The sequence below is a fragment of the Chiloscyllium punctatum genome, chromosome 3, assembly GCF_047496795.1.
Source record: "Chiloscyllium punctatum isolate Juve2018m chromosome 3, sChiPun1.3, whole genome shotgun sequence".
Taxonomy (NCBI): domain Eukaryota; kingdom Metazoa; phylum Chordata; class Chondrichthyes; order Orectolobiformes; family Hemiscylliidae; genus Chiloscyllium; species Chiloscyllium punctatum.
In genome coordinates, this window is record NC_092741.1 from 7,290,744 (window position 1) to 7,305,036 (window position 14,293).

Consider the following 14,293-nt stretch of genomic DNA (forward strand, 5'->3'; position numbering starts at 1 on the left):
TGTTTTCCCCTCTAAACTTAACTGATGCCCTCTGGTCCATGATTCCCCAACCCCTGGGAAAATGATTGAGTACATTCATCCTATCCATGACTCCTGTGATCTTACGCACCTGTATAAGGACCCCCTCAGTCTCCTACGCTCTAAAGAAAAAGTCCTAGTTTGTCCAACCTCTGCCTATAATTCAGACCATTGAGTCTAGGCAACACCCTTGTAAATTGCTTCTGGTTTCTTTCCAGTTTAATAATGTCCTTCCTATAATAAGATGACCAAAACTGAATGCAATACCCCAAGTGCAGCCTCACCAACTTCCTGTACTGCAACGTAACTTCCCAACTTCTACACTCAGTGCCCTGACTGATGAAGGCCTGTGTGCCAAAAGTCTTCTTCGCTGCTTTGTCCACCGGTGACTGCACTTTCAGAGAACCGTGCACCTGAACTCCAAGGTCCCTCTGTTCCACTACCCTCCTTAAGGCCCTATCATTCACCATGAAATTTCTATCTTGGTTTGACTTTTTAAAATGCAAGCCTCACACTTATCTGTATTAAACTCCATTTGCCATTTATCTCGGCTTACTTCCCCAGCTGATCAAGGTCCTGCTGCACTTTCTGATGGCCTTCCTCACTGTACATGATACCAGTTAGTTTAGTAGGAGAAAGTGAGGACTGCAGATGCCGGAGATCAGAGCTGAAGAATGTGTTGCTGGAAAAGCACAGCAGATCAGGCAGCATCCAAGGAGCAGGAGAATCAACATTTCGTGCTTAAGCCCTTCATCAGAATTCCTGAAGAAGGGCTTATGCCCAAAATGTCGATTCTCCTGCTCCTTGGATGCTGCCTGACCTGCTGCGCTTTTCCAGCAACACATTTTTCACCAGTTAGTTTAGTGTCCTGAATGGCTTTAGCTAAAACCTCCTTAAGGACTGGTTCATTCATTCACCCATGCCTGAACTCTGTGGATGATACAGAATGTGGAATGTTTGCTTCATGCTCAGCCGTTTGCAAACCTCCTTGATCAGTTTCCCTGCAACATGTGCTCCCTGATAGAACATAGAACATAGAACATAGAACATAGAACAATACAGCACAGAACAGGCCCTTCGGCCCACGATGTTGTGCTGAACTTCTATCCTAGATTAAGCACCCATCCATGTACCTATCCAAATGCCGCTTAAAGGTCGCCAATGAATCTGACTCTACCACTCCCTCGGGCAGCGCATTCCATGCCCCCACCACTCTCTGGGTAAAGAACCCACCCCTGACATCTCCCCTATACCTTCCACCCTTCACCTTAAATTTATGTCCCCTTGTAACACTCTGTTGTACCCGGGGAAAAAGTTTCTGACTGTCTACTCTATCTATTCCTCTGATCATCTTATAAACCTCGATCAAGTCACCCCTCATCCTTCGCCGTTCCAACGAGAAAAGGCCGAGAACTCTCAACCTATCCTCGTACGACCTACTCTCCATTCCAGGCAACATCCTGGTAAATCTTCTCTGCACCCTCTCCAAAGCTTCCACATCTTTCCTAAAGTGAGGCGACCAGAACTGCACACAGTACTCCAAATGTGGCCTAACCAAAGTCCTGTACAGCTGCAACATCACCTCACGACTCTTGAATTCAATCCCTCTGCTAATGAACGATAATACTCCATAGGCCTTCTTACAAACTCTATCCACCTGAGTGGCAACCTTCAAAGATCTATGTACATAGACCCCAAGATCCCTCTGTTCCTCCACCTGACCAAGAACCCTACCATTAACCCTGTATTCCGCATTCTTATTTGTTCTTCCAAAATGGACAACCTCACACTTGGCAGGGTTGAACTCCATCTGCCACTCCTCAGCCCAGCTCTGCATCATATCTAAGTCCCTCTGCAGCCGACAACAGCCCTCCTCACTGTCCACAACTCCACCTATCTTTGTATCATCTGCAAATTTACTGACCCACCCTTCGACTCCCTCCTCTAAGTCATTAATAAAAATTACAAACAGCAGAGGACCCAGAACTGATCCCTGCGGAACTCCACTTGTAACTGGACTCCATGCTGAATATTTACCATCTACCACCACTCTCTGACTTCGACCGGTTAGCCAGTTTTCTATCCAATTGGCCAAATTTCCCTCTATCCCATGCCTCCTGACTTTCCGCATAAGCCTACCATGGGGAACCTTATCAAATGCTTTACTAAAATCCATGTACACTACATCCACTGCTCTACCCTCATCCACATGCTTGGTCACCTCCTCGAAGAATTCAATAAGACTTGTAAGGCAAGACCTACCCTTCACAAATCCGTGCTGGCTGTCCCTAATCAAGCAGTGTCTTTCCAGATACTCGTAAATCCTATCCCTCAGTACCCTTTCCATTACTTTGCCTACCACAGAAGTAAGACTAACTGGCCTGTAATTCCCGGGGTTATCCCTATTCCCTTTTTTGAACAGGGGCACAACATTCGCTACTCTCCAGTCCCCTGGTACCACCCCAGTTGCCAGTGAAGACGAGAAGATCATTGCCAACGGTACTGCAATTTCCTTTCTTGCTTCCCACATAAGCCTAGGATATATCCCGTCAGGCCCGGGGGACTTGTCTATCCTCAAGTTGTTCAAAATGTCCAACACATCTTCCTTCCTAACAGGTATCTCTTCTAGCTTATCAGTCCGTTTCACACTCTCCTCTTCAACAATACGGTCCCTCTCGTTCGTAAATACTGAAGAGAAGTACTTGTTCAAGACCTCTCCTATCTCTTCCGACTCAATACACAGTCTCCCACCACTGTCCTTGATCGGACCTACCCTCGTTCTCGTCATTCTCAGGTTTCTCACATACGCATAGAATGCCTTGGGGTTATCCTTGATCCTATCCGCCAGGGATTTTTCATGCCCTCTCTTAGCTCTCCTAATCCCTTTCTTCAGGTCCCTTCTGGCTATCCTGTATCCCTCCACTGCTCTGTCTGAACCTTGTTTCCTCAACCTTATGTAAGCCTCCTTCTTCCTCTTTACTAGACATTCAACCTCCCTCGTCAACCAAGGCTCCCTCACACGACCATTTCTTTCCTGCCTGATCGGTACATACATATCAAGGACACGTCGTATCTGCTCCTTGAAAAAGTCCCACATTTCCACCACATCCTTCCCTGACAGCCTATGCTCCCAACGTATGCTCCTCAAATCCTGTCTTACAGCATCGTAATTTCCCTTCCCCCAATTGTAAAAACTTCCTTGTTGTGCGCACCTATCTCTCTCCATAACCAAGGTGAAAGTCACAGAATTGTGGTCGCCATCACCAAAATGTTCACCCACTAACAAGCCCACCACTTGTCCCGGTTCATTACCGAGTACCAAATCCAATATGGCCTCCCCTCTGGTTGGACAATCTACATACTGCGTTAGAAAAGCTTCCTGGACACACTGCACAAACACCGCCCCATCCAATCTACTTGATCTAAAGAGCTTCCAATCAACATTTGGGAAGTTGAAGTCGCCCATGACTACGACCCTGTGGCTTCTGCACCTTTCCAAAATCTGTTTCCCAATCTGTTTCTCCACATCTCTGCTGCTATTGGGGGGCCTATAATAAACACCCAACAAGGTGACTGCACCTTTCCTATTTCTGACTTCAGCCCATACTACCTCCAGAGGCAGATCCCCCTCAAACTTCCTTTCTGCAGCCGTTATACCATTTCTAATTAGCAATGCCAATCTGATTCTATCCATAATAAATCCATTAACATTGTTTGAGCAATGCGCCAGTGCCTCATCATTTAAAATATGATTGATTGCTCTTCAGGTCAAAAGATCAAGATTTGAGAAGGGCATGTACCCACCCAGTTGGTCCGATATTTTGGTTGGCAGCCATATCATCCAATCCAGTTCTCTACAAATTTCAAATAATAATTTGCCCTTTCCGTTTTTCCAGTCAAAATAAACCATCTCGTACCTCTTCACATTAAACTTCATCTGCCAGATTGTGGCCCATTCTCTGAGCTAATCAATATCCATCAGCAAACTCTTCATCTACTCATCACTGCCTGCATGCCCACCTATTTTGGTATTGTCTGTGAGCTTTGTTGTGTTAGTCTGAGCCTGCTTGCAGATTATTTATATACATGGTAAATAGTTGAGATCTGAGAACAGAACCCACTAGTTCCAGTTCACCATCCAAAGCAGGATCCATTTATCCTGACACTCTGGTTTCTACTGGTTAGCCAATCCTTTATCCAAGGAAATGTTCTACTCTTAACACCCTGGTATCTAACCTTCTGGATCAGTCTTTTATGCGGCACCTTGTCAAATGCCTTCTGGAACTTGAGATATACCACATCCACCAGATCTCCATCATCTACCTTGCTGGTTACATTCTCCAAGAATTCCAGCAAGTTTGTCAATCATGACTTGCCTTTCATGAAATTGTACTGACACTGGTGTTCAGTTATTTCCTCCTTTATGATTTGACCCCTGCAACATCCCTACTACAGAGGTCAAACTAAGTGGTCTGTATATTCCCACTTTTTGCTTTGTAGAATAAGGTGTCACATCAGGATGTTTGCAATCACCTGATACCTTTCCAGAATCCAGGAAATGTTGGAAAATCTTGACTAACGCATCCACAAGCTCTGCTGCCACCAATTTTAATACCCTAGGCTGCAGGCCGTCAGGCCTCGGAGACTTGTCTGCCTTTAATCTCTTCAGTTTACTTAATACCTTCTCCCTAGTTATATTATTTCATCGAGTTCCTCTGCAGTAACTGCAGTATTTGGAAATAAATCATTATTTTCCACTGTGAAACAGATACAAAATATTGGTTTAGTGTTTCTGCGTTTTCAATTATTATCTCACCATTTTCAACCGATAAAGGACCGACATTTACTTTCACTATTCTCTTCCTCATTATATATTTATAGAAGTTTATCATATCTGTGCTTATATTTCCTGCTATATTCCTTTTGAAGTTCACCTTAGCTCTTTGATTTTGTTTTTCGTAACCCTTTGCTAATGTTTAAAGTTCTCCTGAACCTCCAAAGTGTTACTAACTTTTGCAATGTGAAATGCCCTGGTTTTTGCCTTTATGTTAACCTTGACTTCTTTGTTAAGTCATGGATGATTTTTCACCTTTTTACAATTCCTCTTCCTTTCAGGAATATACTTTGATTGAGATGCATCAAATATTTCATGAAGCATTTGCCATTGTTCTTCCACTCTCCTACTCTTTTAAAGAACATAGATTTTTGCCCAGTCCACTCAGGCCACCTCCTTCCTCAGGCCTGTAGAATTACTTTGCCTAAAACTGAAACTCACGTAAGCAACTTTCTTTTCACTCTTTCAATCTGAATTTGAAACACTAGAATATTGTGGTCATCTTGCAAGAGGAAGACTACAAGACTGTCATGATGAGAACCAGGGCGAGGTGGATCTCATTGACAATGAGACCTATCAGGGAACCTTGGCTGACAGATATAAATGTGACATTAGCATGATTGCTATTTGCCAGTATTCTGGGGGTTTCTGATTAATAAAGAAGTATCATCAGGCGATTTAGAAACTCCTGAGTTCAGGGAACTGACTGCGGGTTGGCTGGTCACAGCCAGTGTGTTACTGTTGTATTTGATAACGGATTCCTAAGCTGGCTGGTCACACAGACAGTGAATACTGTTATATTTTAGTTCTCATTGGGGAACTTGTTTTTGTTTTGCCCCTGTATTTTACTGGATGGTTGCAGTCTGTGTGTTACTCTTTTTCTCTTTTTACTTTTTGAGAAAAGGACAATGTTAATTTTGTGGTAGGGCTTAGCCCTTGGACTCTAGTTTTCTTTGTTTTTTTGTATGTGTCTTCACTGCTTTTGGTGTTTGGACTGAGCCCTTGTGGAAGACATACATTTTACCAGAGGAGCTGTTCCTGTGGGGAGGCCTAGCCCTGGGACTGGGCCTCTGAAGGTTGAACAACTGTGTGTGTGCTGGGAGGTGAGCACTTGCTGTATCCTGGAGGTTTGGGTGAAGACCTTGCCTTCAGGAGTGGATCAAACCCCTGTGAGTTAACTGCACCTGTACAATGTACTGTGTTCCTGTGAGTGGGCCTGGTTTTCCCAGGCTGGGCCAGGACTCAATGGAGACTGAACACCTGTGTGCTGTGGGGTGTGCATTTGCTGCCTTCAGGAGTGGACTCTGCAGTTTGGAATTGTGAGAAACAAAGCTCACACACTTCAATAATTGCAGTCCGAGACAAAATCTGAATCATCAGTGTCCTTTATTTTACACTTGCAAGTGGGTGAGATGTCCAGTGCCTATAAGGTAGAGGACATACACACACCAAGTTCAATTCATACATAATATTTATATGATTTGATGTCTTTTGTTTTACATTGCTCCTCCCCTGCTTACATCGTCCACTTCCCTAAGACTGGCTCCCATTACCCCTGTTTATCTCTTGCCTTATCCGGCCTTGTCTGTGACAAAATGCTTATTCCTGGCCTCACAAGGCTGTTTGACCTCATCCTGCTGTCGGTCATTGTTAGGCATATTCTTTCTTCATCATTATCTACCCCCTTCATCTGTGCCTTTCCCGAGGCCGTTCTGATCCCTATGACCCTTTTAATTGGGGTTTGTTCCTGTGTTTTTGGAAAAGTGGGAAGCAGATGTTTATACCTACTGTTTGTACAGGCGTATCTAGCTTAACTTCATCCCCTCACAACATCTTATCTATTTGCCCGTAATGTCTACCATCGTTTTGCTGGCACATCTCATTCTGACATACAATTTTAGCTAATATAAAAACAATTATATATTTCCTCTACATTGTTTCCATTCTTGTTGACTCAGCTCGTGGCTAAAACACTTACACACTGGTGTGAGCTCATTTACTTTGTAAAATGGAATTGCAGAAGTAACATTATTTCCCCCACATCCCACAATTCCCCCTCTTTCTTTAATTACCATTTGTTATCTTGTGCAAATATTTTGCTTTTAAGCATCACCCCCGAAATTCGCAAGCATCATTCCGGAGATTTCATCCATCTTGGTCTCACTCATCTCCTCATTATTTAGTCGATAAAGTCCTTCAGCCTGATTCCCTTTTAGGGGCATCTGTTTCATCAAGGCTGTTTCAATCAGTCTTTGAGTGAGCCCTCGTATACAGGGTATGATACAACAGCCAATGGCCACTAATACCCCGACTACTACTATCAGGGAAGTAAGGATAGAAACCACCACCCCCTTCCATTTTCCAAACCATGATTCAAGCCATCCTGTGAGAGATGTATTTACTCCTGAATTCTCAGCCAGTTCCTCTGCTAAGGTAGTCAATCCCCTTAAGGCCCGAGTAATTGAACCATCAGGTGCAGTGTTATTTGGAATAAAGGTGCAACAACTTCCTCCTAACATCACACACACACACCCTTTTCCCGCTAGAATCATACCAAGGGCCATTCTGTTTTCCCATGCCATTCTACTTGTCACATCAAGCTGTTCTGATATTCCTTTAACCGCATCTCTTGTATAATTTATAAATCGCTGTTGATTATAGAAAATGTAATTTATCCAATCTACATTTTTATTAATTATTACCCACCAAAAGAGAGCTGACTCAAAGCCTGCTGCAATCTGGTTACGAGCCTTGAATTCATCCGGTAATCCCCTAGGGACTCCTGCCGAATCGAGATAAATCCTGTCATCGAAAGAAGTGTCTAACAGTAATCTCTTACCCCTTCCCTTTTTCCCTACTATCTTTTCCTTCTCAAATGCCAGGGTAAATGGAATTGCCAATTGTACAATTGCACATATCCCTCTCCAATCCGGAGGGAGGGTGGGTCTCAATATTTTGCCCCCACAGTCCCACCACAGATCCGCTCGGGGAACCTTTAATGCTGAGTAGTTCCCTCCCTTCTCTGTTTCGGTGACATTCTTAATCTCTGTACATAATTTCAGCTCCCCCAAATCTTTCGACCGACTTGTACCTCGTCTACGCACATACGATGTGTGATTTCCAACTGCAACGGAAAACAGGGGGGGATCTTTTGCATCTTTCTTCTCCAAGGGAGGGAACATCAAAGATCGGGAGGTACAATTCCTATCATTCCATGCAGTCTCATCCTGATACAGGGCTATCATACATTTCATGCCCTTCCTGTCTCGCTTCCACCCGAGTGGAAAGGAAACCACCTGGGCCACTGGCCGACCGGAGGCACATGCATAGCAATTACTCTTGTTCAGACTTTTTACAGTATACTTTACCCATTCAACCCAGGCATTTGCATCCCCGTACCCAGTTTCTATTTCAATGGCCTGTTTCAAGTCCTTTACCTCTATAAATTTTACTACTTTAGAATCATCGGGAGGGGTGAAAGATTGAATCTTATTACCCAGTAGTTCTACCCGTTTTTCCTGTCCTACACTAATTCGAAAACAATAGCCCAAGAAATCCTTCCCATTTGCTTTCATTTCTATCCCAAATGTTTCATTTAATTGTATCTCATAGGTGCCCCCACCCAGGATTGTTTTGTGCCAGGTGGTTTTCCTTATTGTTAGGTATATTGGGTTACACTTTTTATCGGGACAGTTGCGAGCTGGTCGGACGGGGGCCCGGTGTACTGTGACAAGACCATTATACCAAGTACCGTCCCCAAGGCCATCCCCATATGACTTAAGATGTATCTCAGAACTGCGGTACTGTCTCTGATTATCTACATCTCCACAATTTACTGAGCTGCTTACATCAGTGTCTATTACTTGTGGGTTATTGGATTCAGGAACAGTTAATGATACATATGAAAATGATATTTGATGAAATCCCAATACTAAGAGAGCTAGCATCATAACTCTAAGCATTCCCAGTATTCTAAACATCATGCTGAAGCACAAAAAGACTTAATATACAATCTTACAGAAATAATCCCACGCTCGCGTCGCCACTGTATAATTAGTTACTCAAAGTCTCTTTAGTCTGTGTTTTAGTCTGTGTTTTAGTCTGCGTTGGTTCGGCTGTCCAGACTTCTTCCTCCACGGGAGGGTCCACTGGCCCTTTGATCCGAGTGTAGTGAGTCCAGCCTTTCTCCGTCGTCCTTATTGCCGTTTCGGTCGTCAAAAGAGCCTGGTACGGCCCTTGCCAGTCCGGCTGCAATTTAGTCTCTGTCCATGATTTTACTAAGATACAATCGCCCGGCTGGATGGGATGAACGGTGAATTCAAGGGGTGGAGTCTGTGCCAATAAACCCTGTTTCCTTAGGAAAGACAAAGAGGAGGACAAGCCCAGTATGTACTTCTTTAATAACAAATCTTTAGTTTCGGGAGTTGGCAATTCTCCATTCGTTCCCAAGTAAGGTAATCCAAATAAGATTTCATAGGGGGATAGTCCCAAGTCTTTCCTTGGGGCTGTTCGTACTCGCAAGAGAGCTATAGGTAAACATTTGGTCCAAGGGAATCTGGTTTCTATTATCAATTTAGAGAGCTGTCGTTTGAGTGTTTGGTTCATTATCTCAACCCTTCCCGATGCTGGCGGGTGCCACAGAGTATGGAACTGCCAGGAAATTCCCAACCCTTTCATTACCCCCTGTAACACTTTAGAGGTAAAGTGAGTTCCTTGGTCGGAATCAATATGGTTCACGAGCCCATATTGGGGAATTATGTGCTCCAATATTGTTTTAGACACTCCACTCGCAGTGGCAGTAGCTAGGGGGTATGCCTCAACCCAACCAGATAGATGATCTACTATGACCAGCATATATTTTATTGTTGTGGTTCTGTTCCCCGAGCTGGGAATTTGTCTTGCAAACGTTTCGTCCCCTGTCTTGGTGACATCCTCAGTGCTTGGGAACCTCCTGTGAAGCGCTTCTGTGCTGTTTCCTCCGCCATTTATAGTGGCCTGTCTCTGCCGCTTCCGGTTGTCAGTTCGAGCTGTCCGCTGTAGTGGCCTGTATATTGGGTCCAGGTCGATGTGTTTGTTGATAGAGTCTGTGGATGAGTGTCATGCCTCTAAGAATTCCCTGGCTGTTCTCTGTTTGGCTTGCCCTATAATGGTAGTGTTGTCCCAGTCGAATTCATGTTGCTTGTCGTCTGTGTGTGTGGCTACTAAGGATAGCTGGTCGTGTCGTTTCGTGGCTAGTTGGTGTTCGTGTATACGGATCGTTAACTGTCTTCCTGTTTGTCCGATGTAGTGTTTTGTGCAGTCCTTGCATGGGATTTTGTACACTACATCGGTTTTGCTCATGTTGGGTATTGGGTCCTTCGTTCTGGTGAGTTGTTGTCTGAGCGTGGCTGTTGGCTTGTGTGCTGTTATGAGTCCTAGTGGTCGCAGTAGTCTGGCTGTCAGTTCAGAAATGCTCCTGATGTATGGTAGTGTGGCTAGTCCTTTAGGTTGTGGCATGTCCTCGTTCCGTTGTCTCTCCCTTAGGCATTTGTTGATGAAATTGCGAGGGTATACGTTTTTGACGAATACTTTGTATAGGTGGGTTCCTCTTCCTCTTTTGGTAGTTCTGGTGTGCTGCAGTGTGTTGCGGCCCTTTTGAATAGTGTCCTGATGCAACTTCGTTTGTGTGTGTTGGGGTGGTTGCTTTCATAGTTTAGGACTTGGTCTGTGTGTGTGGCTTTACTGTATACCTTTGTGGTGAATTCTCCGTTCGGTGTTCTCTGTACCATCACGTCTAGGAATGGGAGTTGGTTGTCCTTTTCTTCCTCTCTAGTGAATCGGATTCCTGTGAGTGTGGCGTTGATGATCTGGTGTGTGTTCTCTATTTCTGTATTTTTAATTATTGCAACGGTGTCATCCACGTATCTGACCCAGAGTTTGGCTTGAATTTGTGGTAAGACTGTTTGTTCTAACCTTTGCATTACTGCTTCTGCTATGAGTCCAGAGATCGGTGAGCCCATGGGTGTTCCGTTGATTTGTTTGTATATTTGGGTGTTGAATGTGAAATGTGTTGTGAGGCACAAGTCCTGTAGTTTAAGTATGCCGTCTTTGTTGATAGGTTCAACATCCTGTTGTCTGTTATGTCTGTCCAGCAGGTTGGCTATTGTTTCTTTGGCTAGTGTTGTGTCGATGGAGGTGAACAGTGCCATTACATCGAATGAGATCATAGTTTCTTCCTTGTCTATGTGTATATTTCTGATGATGTCCAAGAATTCCTGTGTCGATTGTATAGATTGTCTGGATCCGCTGATCAGGTGTTTCAGTTTCTGCTGTAGTTCTTTGGCCAATTTGTGTGATGGTGTCCCTGGTAGTGATACTATGGGTCTGAGTGTGATGTCTGGTTTGTGCACTTTGGGTAGTCCATAGGATCTGGGGGTGTTGTTGCTTTCAGGTTCCATTCTTTGTAGGTCAGACCTGGTTATCTGTCCATTTTTTTGTAGATTCCTCAGTGTGTTGTTTATCCTATTAGGGAGCTGTGGGGTGGGGTCAAACTCCTTCTTTTGGTAGGTGTTGGTATCCGCAAGTAGTTGTTGTGCTTTTTGCATCTTCTCTGCTTTGTCCAGGATGACCGTCATTCTGCCTTTGTCTGTTGTGAGTATAATTATGTTCTTATCGTTTCTTAGTGATTTTAGTGCTTCCCTCTCCTTCGTGTTGAGGTTATGTGTTTGTCTTTTCCTTGTTATCAGCGGTACGATACTTTGTCTCACAGTTTGTTGCGTCTTTTCTGTCAGTCCATTGTTCCTGAGTGTGTATTCTAGTGCTGCTAGGAAGTCTGCTGTCTTGGCATCCCTGTGGTTGTAGTTGAGTCCCTTGGCCAGTATTGTTCTTTCCGTGTCTGTGAGCTGTCTGTGGGAGAGGTTTCTAACCCAGGTGTGTGTTGTGGTGTCCTCTTCTTTGTGTGTTAGCTTGGCCGTTTTTTCTTTCAATGCCGTTTTTTTGCGGTGTGTGGTCCTGTTCTGTCCTATGGTGACGGCCTGTTCTGTGGTCCGGGTCCATTCCTGATTGGTGGTTTTTGAAATTAACGATTTTTGGCGCGCAATTTCTTGTCTGTATTTGTGTAGTCTGCTGTGAGCGTCTGTAATCATTACCTGGATCATCCTGAGTCCATTCTGTCTGGCTGTGTCCCTGGCTTGTGGATTGTTGACTGGTGGTCTGTATCTGACACATGGTGGAAGGATTCGATTCTTTCGGCATTCATGCAGGAACTGGAGTTGTTCGTATGTGGTGCTTAGGCGGTTGGCACAGGATTCCCATTTCCTTGCTTGTCTTAGCGTCTCTCGCCTGTAGGTGTTCAAAGTTTGGGAGAAGATTTGTAGCTCGGGTGCTCGTTGTTGTGGTTCTGTTCGCCGTGCTGGGAATTTGTCTTGCAAACGTTTCGTCCCCTGTCTAGGTGACATCCTCAGTGCTTGGGAGCCTCCTGTGAAGCGCTTCTGTACTGTTTCCTCCGGCATTTATAGTGGCCTGTCTCTGCCGCTTCCGGTTGTCAGTTCGAGCTGTCTGCTGTAGTGGCCGGTATATTGGGTCCAGGTCGATGTGTTTGTTGATAGAGTCCGTGGATGAGTGCCATGCCTCTAGGAATTCCCTGGCTGTTCTCTGTTTGGCTTGCCCTATAATGGTAGTGTTGTACCAGTCGAATTCATGTTGCTTGTCGTCTGTGTGTGTGGCTACTAAGGATAGCTGGTCGTGTCGTTTCGTGGCTAGTTGGTATTCGTGTATACGGATCGTTAACTGTCTTCCTGTTTGTCCGATGTAGTGTTTTGTGCAGTCCTTACATGGGACTTTGTACACTACATTAGTTTTGATCATGTTGGGTATCGGGTCCTTTGTTCTGGTGAGTTGTTGTCTGAGCGTGGATGACAAATTCAACCCAACGTCTGGGTCAGATACGTGGATGACACCTTTGTAATAATTAAAAACTCAGAAATAGAGAACACACACCAGATCATCAACGCCACACTCACAGGAATCTGATTCACTAGAGAGGAAGAAAAGGACAACCAACTCCCATTCCTAGACGTGGTGGTACAGAGAACACCGAACGGAGAATTCACCACAAAGGTTTACAGGAAAGCCACACACACAGACCAAGTCCTAAACTATGAAAGCAACCACCCCAACACACACAAACGAAGTTGCATCAGGACACTATTCAAAAGGGCCACAACACACTGCAGCACACCAGAACTACAAAAAGAGGAAGAGGAACACCTATACAAAGTATTCGCCAAAAACGTATACCCTCGCAATTTCATCAACAAATGCCTAAGGGAGAGACAACGGAAGGAGGACATGCCGCAACCCTAAGGACTAGCCACACTACCATACATCAGGAGCATTTCTGAACTGACAGCCAGACTACTACGACCACTAGGACTCATAACAGCACACAAACCAACAGCCACGCTCAGACAACAACTCACCAGAACGAAGGACCCGATACCCAACATGATCAAAACTAATGTAGTGTACAAAATCCCATGTAAGGACTGCACAAAACACTACATCGGACAAACAGGAAGACAGCTAACGATCCGTATACACGAACACCAACTAGCCACGAAACGATACAACCAGCTATCCTTAGTAGCCACACACACAGACGACAAGCAACATGAATTCGACTGGGACAACACTACCATTATAGGGCAAGCCAAACAGAGAACAGTCACGGAATTCCTAGAGGCATGGCACTCATCCACAGACTCTATCAACAAACACATTGACCTGGACCCAATATACCGGCCACTACAGCGGACAGCTGGAACTGACAACCGGAAGCGGCAGAGACAGGCCACTATAAATGGCGGAGGAAACAGCACAGAAGCGCTTCACAGGAGGCTCCCAAGCACTGAGGATGTCACCTAGACAGGGGACGAAACGTTTGCAAGACAAATTCCCAGCTCGGCGAACAGAACCACAACAACGAGCACCCGAGCTACAAATCTTCTCCCAAACTTTGAACATATATTTTAGTCTGCCTACCCTGGGGAGTTCAGTATAATCTACTTGTATACTCTGGAAAGGTCTCAGTCCTGGGTCTGTTCCTCCCGGGGTCTGTTTTCTCAAGACTTTCTTATTTACCTTTTTGCGTATGATACATCCCTCACATATTTGTTTAGCAATTGTATATATTCCTTTACATCCATATTCCCTAAGAACTAAATCACACATTGCTTGTACTCCCCAATGGCTGCCTCGATGTAGGACAGCCATAATCTCTCGCATCATCATTTTGTTTAACATTTCCCTTCCATCAGGTAACCTCCAATGCCCATCTGCTGTTTTTACAGCCCCAAAATCCCTCAATTCATTTTCTTTGCTTTCAGTAAATATAGGAGCTTCCCTAGGACCTGGGACAGTAGGTATTAGGGAATGAATCACCACTTCTTGTGGGTTCAGGGC

At 44.7% G+C, this 14,293-nt stretch overlaps 1 protein-coding gene across 10 annotated transcripts in view; it reads right to left on the minus strand.

Annotated features, from left to right (window-relative positions):
* Positions 1–6,221: 6,221 nt before the first annotated feature.
* LOC140455365 (uncharacterized) overlaps positions 6,222–14,293 on the minus strand; it is a 33,487-nt gene continuing 25,415 nt past the window's right edge. For 6 of the 10 annotated variants that reach the window (XM_072550159.1, XM_072550190.1, XM_072550183.1 and 3 more), the window contains one exon: positions 8,670–12,789. In XM_072550159.1, the coding sequence (XP_072406260.1) occupies positions 10,372–12,342 (1,971 nt within the window). In that variant the 5' untranslated portion in view covers positions 12,343–12,789 and the 3' untranslated portion in view covers positions 8,670–10,371. Of the gene's footprint in view, positions 12,790–14,293 lie in introns of all 10 variants that reach the window. The other 4 variants (XM_072550213.1, XM_072550203.1, XM_072550222.1 and 1 more) reach the window with 2 other exon arrangements.